Source organism: Mustelus asterias, chromosome 10 (genome assembly GCF_964213995.1).
Source record: "Mustelus asterias chromosome 10, sMusAst1.hap1.1, whole genome shotgun sequence".
Lineage (NCBI taxonomy): Eukaryota > Metazoa > Chordata > Chondrichthyes > Carcharhiniformes > Triakidae > Mustelus > Mustelus asterias.
Window position 1 is genome coordinate 126,433,160 of NC_135810.1, and position 13,844 is coordinate 126,447,003.

At 46.8% G+C, this 13,844-nt stretch overlaps 1 protein-coding gene across 1 annotated transcript in view; it reads right to left on the reverse strand.

Annotated features, from left to right (window-relative positions):
* The window catches only part of dnhd1 (dynein heavy chain domain 1), a 261,227-nt gene that overhangs the window by 8,519 nt on the left and 238,864 nt on the right, over positions 1-13,844 (reverse strand). The window contains exons 38-40 of the mRNA XM_078221475.1: positions 6,548-6,654; positions 3,803-3,857; positions 1,152-1,295 (exon numbers count right to left, since the gene is read on the reverse strand). Of these exons, the coding sequence (XP_078077601.1) occupies positions 1,152-1,295; positions 3,803-3,857; positions 6,548-6,654 (306 nt within the window). The remainder of the gene's footprint in view (positions 1-1,151; positions 1,296-3,802; positions 3,858-6,547; positions 6,655-13,844) is intronic.

Here is a 13,844-nt window from a genome sequence, read left to right on the forward strand (position 1 = left end):
GAATCCCACTGACCAGCACTTGGCCCATGGCCGTGAGTACGGAAAGAGGCCTGGTTAAAGTTTCTTTTATTCTGGGTAACAGTAACAAAGGTAAACAGTTGGCCATTTTGGTGAGTGAATGAAATTTTTAAAGAGTGTGACCTGTGGGTTAGTCAAACGGTGCACTCCTCCCATCCTGATTGTATTAATCCTGATGTGGGAAAAAAAACAGAACATGCTGGAAAATCTCAGCAAGTCTGGCAGCATGTGTGGGGAGAGAATAGAGCTGATGTTTCGAGTCTAGATGACCCTTTGTCAGGGCTGAGAGCAAAGAGAATCAGCAGAGATTGATGCTATTGAGGTGAGGGGGGGCCATTAGAATGGGACAAACGGAATGTAAATGAGGATACAGAAGGCTGAGTTGGTGCTCAAAGTGACCATTAAGTGATCAGAATGTGAGAATGGCAGAACAGAGGTATGGGGCGGGATGGTTGGGGGGTGGTGGCGGGTGGGGGGGGGGGGGGGGGAGGAGGAGGAGAAGGAGAGCTGGAATGGAGAAGTGGAAAAATGGAAGTGAGAAAGAAGGGTGATAGAATTTTTCCACTTCTCCATTCCAGCTCTCCTTCCCGCAACCCCCCCCCCCCCCCCGCCCCCCCCTCCTTCAGGGCAACTGTCACGTCCCTCAGGCAGTCCTTTAACAACCTGTACCTCTGTTCTGCCATTTTTGCATTCTGATCGTCACTTTTAGCACAGCTCAGCCTTCTGTATCCACTTTTACATTTTCTTTGTCCCATTCCACGCCCCCCCAACCCCCCACCTCAATTGCATCAATCTCTGCTGATTCTCTTTGCTCTCAGCCCTGACAAAGGGTCATCTAGACTCGAAACGTTGGCTCTTTTTCTCCCCACAGAGGCTGTCAGACTTGCTGAGATTTTCCAGCATTTTCTGTTTTTGTTTCAGATTCCATTTTGCTTTTATCTAAGGACACTTACCCTCCTGAGTCAGACTGGACCTACATGTGACTCCTGTCTCACACTATTCTGAATGCCCTCTGATTCCATCAATCATTTTGCAAAGTCCCACCTCTATCTTCCCAAAGTGAACATTGAATGTGGGGATTCTGCCCGTGGAGATTTGGAGGGAATGGGATGAATGTTTGGAGGACAGGTTACCTCTGGAGCTGATGAACGATGTGATGAGACTGCGAATTCCTTTGCTGGTGAAAGGTTGAGTGCTCCTCAGACAGTGGTTGATAATGCTGTTCAGGACTAGCTCATCCCCTCTATCCACAATGTGACCGCGATACACAGCTGCCCCTGGGAAGCAAGCGGAAGAAATTACATCTCAGCTCAGTGAGATTACATCAACTCAGAGACTTGTGCACACAAAGCAGAGTAGAGCAGGGCCAGGTTCCTCTGTTCTCCTGGGACAATTTTTATCCCAATGTCACTGCACAAACTATCTGGCTGGTCTGATGTTTTTATGGTGTGCAGATTAGATGTTGCATTTCCTACATTACAATAGTGACTACACTTCACAAATGTGTCATTGATTGTATAGCACTTTGCAACATCCTGAAGTCATGAAAGGTGCTATATAAATGCAGGTCTCTATTTAATAGAAGGACATGCAAAAGAAGGAAGCCATTTGGCCCATCATGCCTATGCTAGCTCGCTGAATGAGCTGTCCAATTACTCCCACTCCTCTCATCCTTTCTCATAATGTTCACATGTTTTTATCTAATTCCCTGCTGAAAGTTACGACTAAATCCAGTTTCCTGGTACGGCATTGGGGAGAGTTACAGAACAAAGAGATCTAGGGGTACATGTTCATAGCTCCTTGAAAGTGGAGTCACAGGTGGACAGAGTGGTGAAGAAGGCATTCGGCATGCTTGGTTTCATTGGTCAGAACATTGAATACAGGAGTTGGAACATCTTGTTGGAGTTGTACAAGACATTGGTAAGGCCACACTTGGAATACTGTGTGCAATTCTGGTCACCCTATTATAGAAAGGAGTTACAGGATTTTGACCCAGCGATAATGAAGGAACAGCAATATATTTCCAAGTCTGGTGAGTGGCTCGGAGGGGGACCTCCAAGAGATGGTGTTCCCAGGTATCTGCTGCCCTTGTCCTTCTAGATAGAAGTGGCCGTGGGTTTGGAAGGTGCTGCCTAAGGAGCCTTGTTGAGTTGCTGCAGTGCATCTTGTAGATAGTACACACTGCTGCTACTGAGCGTCGGTGGTGGAGGGAGTGGATGTTTGTGTAAGGGGTAGCAATCAGGCGGGACTGCTTTGTCCTGGATGGGGTCAACCTTCTTGAGTGTTGTTGGAGCCGCACCATCCAGGCAAGTGGGGAGTATTCCATCACACTCCTAACTTGTGCCTTGTAGATGGTGAACAGGCTCTGGGTGGAGGGGGGCGTGGGGGGGGTGCTACTGACCCTTTCTCTGGGAAATAGCTCTCCTTACTTATTTTATTAAACCCACTGATTAATTTTGAACACAACAATATACATTTATATGAGAACATCTCTATTAAACCTTCTAATCTTCTCAGCTTTAAGGAGAATCATACCAACTTCTTTGCTCCTTCCACATTAACTAACCATTCGCTATATCTGCTGATTGTGAATTCATCATCAGATTTCATAACCACAAGAATTAAAAACAGGAATAGGTCACACCACAATAGTGACTACACTTTGCAAAAGCACATTGAGAGACCCTGAGGTGGAACCACAGAACCGTAGAATCCCTAAAGTGCAGAAGGAGGCTATTCAGCCCATCGAGTCTGCACCGACCCCGTGAAAGAGCTTCTTCCCACCCACCCCCCCTGCCCTATCCCCGTAACCCCGCATATTTAGCATGGCCAATCCACCTATACTACACATCTTTGGACTGTGGGAGGAAACTGGAACACCTGGAGAAAACCCACGCAGACATGGGGAGAACGTGCAGACTCTACACAGACAGTGACCCAGGCCGGGAATTAAACCGGGGTTGCTGGCGCTGGGGCAGCAGTGCTAACCACTGTGCCGATTATGAAATTTTCAATATAAATGTAAAACCATTCTCTCAAACAGCCCAATGTCTATCGCTGCACCATTGGCAGCTGTGTCTCCAGCAGCCTCGGCAGCAAAGTCTGGGATTCCCTTTCCAAACCTCTCCAGCTCTCTCTCTCTCTCGCTACAGCTTCTGGATGCTCCTTTAAACCTCTCATTGACCAAGATGTGCAGGTTAGGTTGATTGGCCATGCTAAAATTGCCCCTTAGTGTCCTGGGATGTGTAGATTAGAGGGATTAGCGGGTAAAATATGTAGGGATATGGGGGTAGGGCCTGGGTGGGATTGTGGTCGGTGCAGACTCGATGGGCCGAATGGCCTCTTTCTGCACTGTAGGGTTTCTATGATTTCTATGATTTCTATGACCGAGTTTTGGTCACACATTCTAATCCCGTATCTCTTTTTGAGACCCAGTTTCATATTTGGTTTGATGATTACTCCTGGAAGCACATTGGGATGTTTTATTTCAATTGACATTAGGATTGGATCCAGATTCCAATGTCTTTTTGAGCTAACGAGGGTTCACCACCTACAGATTTGACCACAGTCTTGTTCATAATCCATTTAGTCGACACCCCGATCACTTATATCAGACTTTGTGGTTCTCCAGACACCTCTTCCACTCAATAAACATTCACTCCCTCCACCACTGATGAAGATTAGCAGCAGTGTGTGTCATCTAAGATGCATTGCACCAATCGCTAAAGCCTCTTCATTAACACTGTTACATGAAGTACATTAGTTATTTGTTGTTCATTCTTACCTATTAGAAATTCGAGCAGGGATTCCGAGTCATCCCAGGTTGTTTGTAGTTTCACCTGAATGTCGAGAGCAGCAAATAAATCAGCCTGTGTCCTGTGGTGGAAAGCATAGAATTACAGACACTTACAGTGTGGCCATTCAGCCCATCAGGACAGTAGCTGAGCTGCACACTTCCTCATGCCCTTTGATTGGTTGCCTTCCGGTATCACTTACATCAGACTTTGTGGTTCCCTCTACACCAGGTGAGGAATGGGGATTGAAGGAGTGGGTCTGTTTGTGATTGAGATTTGAGTTGGAGCCAACAGATTGTGAATGATCTGAGGTGTTAGTGAGGAGAAGTGTTAGTGAGGGATCACTTTGGGACCAGTGACCATAATTCTATTAGGTTTGAAATAGCTGTGGAGAATGTTAGCTCTGTCCCAAAGTTAATATTCTAAATTGGGGCAAGGCCAATTTTGATGATATCAGGCAGGAACTTTCAAAAGTTAATTGGGGGAGTCTGTGGGAAGGAAAAGGGACGTCTGGTAAGTGGCACGCTTTCAAAAGTGTGTTAACCAGGGTTCAGGGTAAACACATTCCTCTTAGAGTGAAGGGCAAGGCTGGCAGAAGTCGGGAACCCTGGATGACTCGGGATATTGAGGCCCTGGTCAAGAAGAAGAAAGAGGCACATGACGTGCATAGGCAGCTGGGATCAAGTGAATCCCTTGAAGAGTATAGGGCGTGTAGGAGTAGAGTTAAAAGAGAAATCAGGAGAGAAAAAAGGGGACACGAAATTGTTTTGGCAGATAAGGCAAAGGAGAATCCAAAGAGCTTCTACAAATACATAAAGGGCAAAAGAGTAACTAGGGAGAGAGTAGGGCCTCTTAAGGATCAACAAGGTAATCTATGTGCGGATCCACAAGAGATGGGTCAGATCCTAAATGAATATTTCTCATCAGTATTTACTGTTGAGAAAAGCATGGATGTTAGGGAACTTGGGGAATTAAATATTGATGTCTTGAGGAGTGTACATATTACAGAGAAGGAGGTGCTGGAAGTCTTAAAGCGTCAAGGTAGATAAATCTGCGGGACTTGATGAAGTGTATCCAAGGACGTTGTGGGAGGTTAGAGAGGAAATTGCGGGTCCCTTACCCGAGATATTTGAATCATCGATAGTCACGGGTGAGGTGCCTGAAGATTGGAGAGTGGCAAATGTTGTGCCTTTGTTTAAAAAGGGCAGCAGGGAAAAGCCTGGGAATTACAGGCCAGTGAGCCTCACATCTGTGGTGGGTAAATTGTTGGAAGGTATTTTGAGAGACAGGATCTACAGGCATTTAGAGATGCAAGGACTGATTAGGGACAGTCAGCATGGCTTTGTGAGTGGAAAATCATGTCTCTCAAATTTAATTGAGTTTTTTGAAGGGGTAACCAAGAAGGTAGATGAGGGCAGTGCAGTTGATGTTGTCTACATGGACTTTAGCAAGGCCTTTGGCAAGGTACCGCATGGTAGGTTGTTGCATAAAGTTAAATCTCACGGGATCCAGGGTGAGGTATCTAAATGGATACAAAATTGGTTTCTTGACAGAAGCCAGAGGGTGGTTGTAGAGAATTGTTTTTCAAACTGGAGGCCTGTGACCAGCGGTGTGCCTCAGGGATCAATGCTGGGCCCACTGTTATTCGTCATTTATATTAATGATTTGGATGAGAATATAGGAGGCATGGTTAGTAAGTTTGCAGATGACACCAAGATTGGTGGCATAGTGGACAGTGAGGAAGGTTATCTCCAATTGCAGCGGGATCTTGATCAATTGGGCCAGTGGGCTGACGAATGGCAGATGGAGTTTAATTTAGACAAATGCGAGGTAATGCATTTTGGTAGATTGAACCATGGCAGGACTTACTCAGTTAATGGTAGGGCGTTGGGGAGAGTTACAGAACAAAGAGATCTAGAGGTACATGTTCATAGCTCCTTGAAAGTGGAGTCATAGGTGGACAGAGTGGTGAAGAAGGCATTCAGCATGCTTGGTTTCATCGGTCAGAACATTGAATTCAGGAGTTGGGACGTCTTGTTGAAGTTGTACAAGACATTGGTAAGGCCACACTTTGAATACTGTGTACAGTTCTGGTCACCCTATTATAGAAAGGATATCATTAAACTAGAAAGAGTGCAGAACAAATTTACTAGGATGCTACCGGGACTTGATGGATTGAGTTATAAAGAGAGGCTGAATAGACTGAGACTTTTTTCTCTGGAGCGTAGGAGGCTGAGGGGTGACCTCATAGAGGTCTATAAAATAGTGAGGGGCATAGATAAGGTAGATAGTCAATATCTTTTCCCAAAGGTAGGGGAGTCTAAAACTAGAGGGCATAGGTTTAAGGTGAGAGGGGAGAGATACAAAAGTGTCCAGAGGGGCAATTTTTTCACACAGAGGGTGGTGAGTGTCTGGAACAAGCTGCCAGAGGTAGTAGTAGAGGCGGGTTCAATTTTATCTTTTAAAAAGCATTTGGATAGTTACATGGGTACGATGGGTATAGAGGGATATGGGCCAAATGCGGGCAATTGGGATTAGCTTAAAAAACATAAGGGCGGCATGGACACGTTGGGCCGAAGTGCCTGTTTCCGTGCTGTAAACCTCTCTGACTCTATGAGGTCTCAATGAGTGACTTACCAGTGATAGGAGTGTGCCTGCACCCAGTTCCCGTAGTGCTGTCGGTGCAGTAGGATTGAGTGCAGAGCTGTGAGGAGAGATAGACGCTCAGCCCTTACTGAGTCTCCCTGTTTGATCTGGGCCTGAGAGTACGAACGTTTCAAGGTGTTTTGTAGCATTGATGGCGTCTCGATCACCAGCTTTGTCACATATCGCCTCAATATTCCTGCAACAAATCATCAGATGCGGTCAGTGCCTGGGGTCACAGGTTCAGACCCAGGTGTGAGGGAACAAGGGACAAGAGGGGGGGAAAAGAAACTGCCAGCTACTGGCATCAATAGGCAAATAGATTGTATAAAGCTGCTAAAAGGAGGAGTATTTGGGATAGAATTTGTAATCGCATGGAGGATCCTGCATGAATTTCTAAAGAAGAAATAGTGTTTAACTTGTTGGAATTCTTTGAGGAGGTAACAGAGAGGGTCAAAGAGGGTAATGCTGTTGATGTGGTGTACATGGATTTCCAAAAGGCATTCGATACAGTGCCACACAGCAAACTTGTGAGAAAAGTTACAGCTCAGGGAATAATGGGACAGCAGCAACGTGGGTACAGAATTGGCTGAATAACAGGGAGTAGGGAGTAATAGTCAATGGATATTTTTTGGACTGGAGGAAGGTTGGACGGCACGGTGGCACAGTGGTTAGCACTGCTGCCTCACAGCGCCAGGAACCAGGGTTCAATTCCAGCCTTGGGTGACTGTGTGGAGTTTGCACGTTCTCCCCATGTCTGCATGGGTTTCCTCTGGATGCTCCGTTTTCCTCCCACTGTCCAAAAATGAGGAGGTTCGGTGGATTGGTCGTGGTAAACGCACGGGGTTACTGCGATGGGGGTGGGTCTGGATAAAATACTCTTCAGAGAGTTGGTGCAGGCATGATGGGCTGAATGGCCTCCTCTGCACTGTAAGAATTCTGTGGGATTCCCCGGTTTGTAGTGGAGATCCCCAGGGTTCGGGATTGGGATGCTTGCTTTTTCTGAGATATATTAATGCTCTGGGTCTGAGTGTGCAGGGGACAGTTTCAGAGTTTGTGGATTATACAAAACTTGGAAATATTGTAAACTGTGAAGGGGATAGTGTAGAACTTGAAAAGGACAGAGACAAGCTCCAAAGAGGTTGGAAAGCGAGATAAGAGAAACAGGGGGATTGAAAAATGAAGCAATGGAGGAAATGAAAATAAATAAATAAATGAAACAAAGTTATGAACTAAATTTAAACAAGAAATAAATGGAAATGGGGTGAAGCTGGAGGAGAGAGTTGATGCTCTGAAGTTGTTGAACTCAATGTTCAGTCCAGAAGGCTGTAAATTGCCCAATCGGAAGATGAGGTGCTGTTCCTCCAGTTTGCATTGGGGTTCGCTGGAACATTGCAAAAGGCCAAGGACGGACATGTGGACAGGACAGCAGGGTGGGGTGTTGAAGTGGCAAGCGACAGGAAGGTCTGGGTCCTGCTTGCGGACGGACGGTCACAGGTGGAGAAGGTGGTGAAGAAGGCATATGGCATGCTTGCCTTTATAGGACGGGGCATAGAGTATAAAAGTTGGGGTCTGATGTTGCAGATGTATAGAACGTTGGTTCGGCCGCATTTGGAATACTGCGTCCAGTTCTGGTCGCCACACTACCAGAAGGACGTGGAGGCTTTGGAGAGAGTACAGAGGAGGTTTACCAGGATGTTGCCTGGTATGGAGGGGCTTGGTTATGAGGAGAGATTGGGGAAACTGGGGTTGTTCTCCCTGGAAAGACGGAGGATGAGGGGAGACTTAATAGAGGTGTATAAAATTATGAAAGGCATAGATAGGGTGAACGGTGGGAAGCTTTTCCCCGGGTCGGTGGTGACGTTCACGAGGGGTCATAGGTTCAAGGTGAAGGGGGGGAGGTTTAACACAGATATCAGAAGGACATATTTTACACAGAGGGTCGTGGGGGCCTGGAATGGGTTGCCGGGCAAGGTGGTGGAGGCGGACACACTGGGAACGTTTAAGACTTATCTAGACAGCTATATGAACGGAGTGGGAATGGAGGGATACAAAAGAGTGGTCTAATTTGGACCAGGGAGCGGCGCGGGCTAATTGTTCTTTGTTTCTCGTTTCAAGGCTTCATTCTATGATCATCTTGCTGGTGCCAGTACAGAGCGAGACTGCGGATAGTTGGGAACCTGTCTCGGGGGCAGGGAATTCATATGGTGTTCGTGGAAGTGGAAATGAATAGGGTTGGGAAGCATTTTCCGATCAGGGCCAGTGTGATCTCCTGGACTCGTTTCGATCGCCTCAGGGGGTCGGAGAGGAATTTCCCAGATTTTTTTTTCCCCCATATTGGCCCTGGGGTTTTCACTCTGGGTTTTCGCCTCTCCCTGGAGATCACATGGTCTGGAATGGGGGGTTAGGGGTGAGTTAATAGGTTGTGATGAACAAAGCATCATAGCTGTGAGGGACAGCTCGGTGGATAGGATATTAGTATGTAGACAGGCTGGAAAATTGGGCGGGGATCCTGGATTCAGGATTCAATCCTGGACCGGGGAGCGGCGCGGGCTTGGAGGGCCGAAGGGCCTGTTCCTGTGCTGTATTGTTCTTTGGACCGAAGGTGTTCAGTGAAGCGGTCACCCAGTCTGCGTTTGGTCTCTCCGATGTAGAGTAGACCACATTGGGAGCAGCGAATGCAAGAGACCAGGTTGAAGGAGGTGCATGTGGAGCGCTGCTTCACCTGGAAGGGGTGTTGAGTAGTGGCATCATGCTGGAATTGGTGGAAATGGTGGAGGATGATCCTTTGGAAGCTGGTGGGGTGACCTCTCAATGACCCTCCTGAGAGAATGGAATGGAGTTCTTATAGGACATGGGCTGTGAAAAACTGTTGCTGAGGGGTAGCTGTGGGAGTTGGTGACTTGTAATGGATACTAATGGACAGTTTGTCACCAGAAATGGAGACAGAGAGGTCAAGGAAAGGAAGGGAAGAGATGGACCATGTGAAGGTGATAGAGGGGTGGAAATTGCAAGCAAAATTGATAAATGTTTCCAGGTCTAGACGAGAACATGAAGAGGCACCAATACTGTCATTGATGTAAAGTGTTGTGGAGGGGGCTGGAGTAAGACTGGAACAGGGAATGCTCCACATAACCCAGAAAGAGCCAGGCATAACTGGGACCCACGTGGGTGCCCACAGCCACATCTTTTATTTGGAGAAAGTGAGAAGAGTTAAGGGAGAAATTGTTGACTGAGAGAATCAGTTCAGGCAGACGGAGGAGAGTGGTGGTGGATGGAGATTGTTCACACCTCTGTTCGAGGAAGAAGCAAACAGCTCTGAGGCCATCCTGGTGGGGAATGGAGGTGTCGAGGGATTGACAAGTTGGTGGAGTGGGCAGATAGGTGGCAGATAAAGTTCAATGCGGTGAAGTATGAGGTGATGCAGTTTCATTTGGACTGGCCATCTCAGATAGGCACCTCAGATAATCAGTCAGTAATCAACATTCTATGTATATTTAACATTCGTCCTCTGCTTTTTAAAAATATTCTGTTCATAGAATTCCTACTGTGCAGAGGGAGGCTATTCGGCCCATCAGGTCTGCACTGACCACAATCTCACCCAGGCCCTATCCTTGTAACCCCCACATATTTACCCTGCTAATGCCCCTGGCACTAAGGGGCAATTCAGCATGGCCAATCAACCTAACCTGCACATCTTTGGACTGTGGGAGGAAACCGGAACCTATACCCCCTAGTAATTGACTCTTCCACCCTGGGAAAAAGCTTCTGACTATCTACTCTGTCCATGCCCCTCATAATCTTGTATCAGGTCGCCCCTCAACCTCCGTAGCTCCAGTGAGAACAAACCAAGTTTCTCCAACCTCTCCTCATAGCTAACATCCTGGTAAATCTTTTCTGTACCCTCTCCAAAGCCTGCACATCCTTTTGGTAGTGTGGTGACCAGAATTAAACACTGTATTCCAAGTGCGGCCCAACTAAGGTTCTATAAAGCTGCAACATGACTTGCCAATTGTGCAGGATATTCTGGAGGGTCTGAAAATAGATAAATCCCCTGGTCCGGATGGGATTTATCCAAGGATTCTCTGGGAGGCAAGAGAAGTGATTGCAGCGCCTCTGGCTCTGATCTTCAGGTCGTCGTTGGCCTCTGGTATAGTACCAGAAGATTGGAGGTTAGCGAATGTTGTCCCATTGTTTAAGAAGGGGAACAGAGACTTCCCCGGGAATTATAGACCGGTGAGTCTCACTTCTGTTGTCGGCAAGATGTTGGAAAAAATTATAAGGGATAGGATTTATAGTTATTTGGAGAGTAATGAATTGATAGGTGATAGTCAGCATGGTTTTGTGGCAGGTAGGTCGTGCCTTACTAACCTTATTGAGTTTTTTGAGAAAGTGACCAAGGAGGTGGATGGGGGCAAGGCAGTGGACGTGGTATATATGGATTTTAGTAAGGCGTTTGATAAGGTTCACCATGGTAGGCTTCTGCAGAAAATGCAGATGTATGGGATTGGGGGTGATCTAGGAAATTGGATCAGGAATTGGCTAGCGGATAGGAAACAGAGGGTGGTGGTTGATAGTAAATATTCATCATGGAGTGCGGTTACAAGTGGTGTACCTCAGGGATCTGTTTTGGGGCCACTGCTGTTTGTAATATTTATTAATGATCTGGATGAGGGTATAGTTGGGTGGATTAGCAAATTTGCTGATGACACCAAAGTCGGTGGTGTGGTAGACAGTGAGGAAGGGTGTCGTAGTCTGCAGGAAGACTTAGACAGGTTGCAAAGTTGGGCCGAGAGGTGGCGGATGGAGTTTAATGCGGAGAAGTGTGAGGTAATTCACTTTGGTAGGAATAACAGATGTGTTGAGTATAGGGCTAACGGGAGGACTTTGAATAGTGTGGAGGAGCAGAGGGATCTAGGTGTATGTGTGCATAGATCCCTGAAAGTTGGGAATCAAGTAGATAAGGTTGTTAAGAAGGCATATGGTGTCTTGGCGTTTATTGGTAGGGGGATTGAATTTAGGAGTCGTAGCGTTATGTTGCAACTGTACACAACTCTGGTGCGGCCGCACTTGGAGTACTGTGTGCAGTTCTGGTCCCCACATTACAGGAAGGATGTGGAGGCTTTGGAGAGGGTGCAGAGGAGGTTTACCAGGATGTTGCCTGGTATGGAGGGGAGATCCTATGAGGAGAGGCTGAGGGATTTGGGATTGTTTTCGCTGGAAAGGCGGCGGCTAAGAGGGGATCTTATTGAAACATATAAGATGATTAGAGGTTTAGATAGGGTGGATAGTGATAGCCTTTTTCCTCTGATGGAGAAATCCAGCACGAGGGGGCATGGCTTTAAATTGAGGGGGGGTAGTTATAGAACCGATGTCAGGGGTAGGTTCTTTACCCAGAGGGTGGTGAGGGATTGGAATGCCCTGCCAGCATCAGTAGTAAATGCGCCTAGTTTGGGGGCGTTTAAGAGATCCGTAGATAGGTTCATGGACGAAAAGAAATTGGTTTAGGTTGGAGGGTCACAGTTTTTTTTTAACTGGTCGGTGCAACATCGTGGGCCGAAGGGCCTGTTCTGCGCTGTAATGTTCTATGTTCTATGTTCTAATTTTTAAGTTCAATGCCCCGGCCGATGAAGGCAAGCATGCCGTATGCCTTCTTGACTACCTTCTCCACCAGTGTTGCCACTTTCAGTGACCTTTGTACCTGTACACTCAGATCTCCCTGTCTATCAGCTCTGAGATGCAGAGGGATCTGAGTGTCCTAGTGCATAAATCACAAAAGGCTAGTATACAGAAAGTAATTGGGAAAGCTATTAGAATATAAAAATTCATTGCGAGGGGAATTGAATATATCGGGACGTTTGCTTCAGTTATACAGAGCATTGTACCTTATTTAAGGACAATAGAAGCAGTTCAAAGAAGGTTACTAAACTAATATTGGCCTTGAGGGGGATTGACAGGGTGGATGTGGAGAGGATGTTTCCTCTTGTGGGAGAATCTAGAACGAGGTGGATGGAGCTATTACAAGGGGGCATAACTATAGGGTTCACGGTGGGAGATACAGGAAGGATATCAGAGGTAGGTTCTTTACGCAGAGAGTGGTTGGGGTGTGGAATGGACTGCCTGCAGTGATAGTGGAGTCAGACACTTTAGGAACATTTAAGCGGTTATTGGATAGGCACATGGAGCACACCAGGATAATAGGGAGTGGGATAGCTTGATCTTGGTTTCAGATAAAGCTCGGCACAACATCGTGGGCCGAAGGGCCTGTTCTGTGCTGTACTGTTCTATGTTCTATGTTCTATGAGGGGTCACTGTTTAAAAATTAGGGGCAGCATGTTTAAACCATAGATGAGGCAAAATTCTTTCTGTCAGAGAGTGGTGAGTCTCTGGAACTCTTCCTGGAAAGGTGGCAGAAGCAGAGTCTTTGAATATTTTAAGGAAGAGATGGTTAGATTGATGGTGAGCAAGGGGATGATAGGTTATCGGGGGCAGGTGGGATGCAGATGTGAAGTTATCATCAGATCAGCCATGATCTTATTAAATGGTGGAGCAGGCTCGAGGGGCTGAATGGCCTACTCTTGCTCCTTGTCTGGGAGCGTGCTGGAGGTGTGGCCAATCGAGGCATTCAAAAGGGAAATGGATCATTATTTGGAGATATGAGATTTATGGAGCTAAGGGGAGAGGGCATGAACTAGGTGATTTTGCAGACAGCTGACACAGACCTGATGGGCCGAATGGCTTCCTTTGTGCTGCAACCATTCTGTGATTCTAGGAAGATCAGGATCCACATCAAGCAGCTGGCAGCAAAATCCGAGAGCTGATTTCTCCCGTCTATTCCCCAAATGTTCTGAATCTATTCTTGCAGGTCACTGAGAGCCAGTGAGCATTCCAGACATTCCTCAGAACCTGGTGCTAGTTACTAACTGCAATTGGTTGGGACTCAGGGAGATGGTGACCTCAGATCCCTCCTCCCTTTCCTCCTCTTTTATCACAGGTTACTTTTCCAACATGCTGCCCTGTGACCTATGCTCTTTTATCTGTATCCTGTGGTCTGTGTTGGAGGATATCTGAGCCACTCACACACACTGCTGGTTTTATGGATGTTACACTGGGATCTTATGGGAATAGAAGTAAAGTTGCCAGAGTCCCAGCTGCCAACAGACTGTGACTTTCGGTGCTTTAACGTGAGGATCACCACACCTCAGGCGAGAGGCAAGGTTGAGAAGGCGGGTACGGGAGCTGAACCCACGTTGTTGATGTTGTTCTGCATCACGAACCAGCCATCCAGCAAACTGAGTTAAACTGACTCCCAAAGAGAAGACCAACTTGCTAAATAACTTTGAAAGCTGGGTGTGGAGCAGTATGGGAAGGGTCAACAGGACAGGAAAA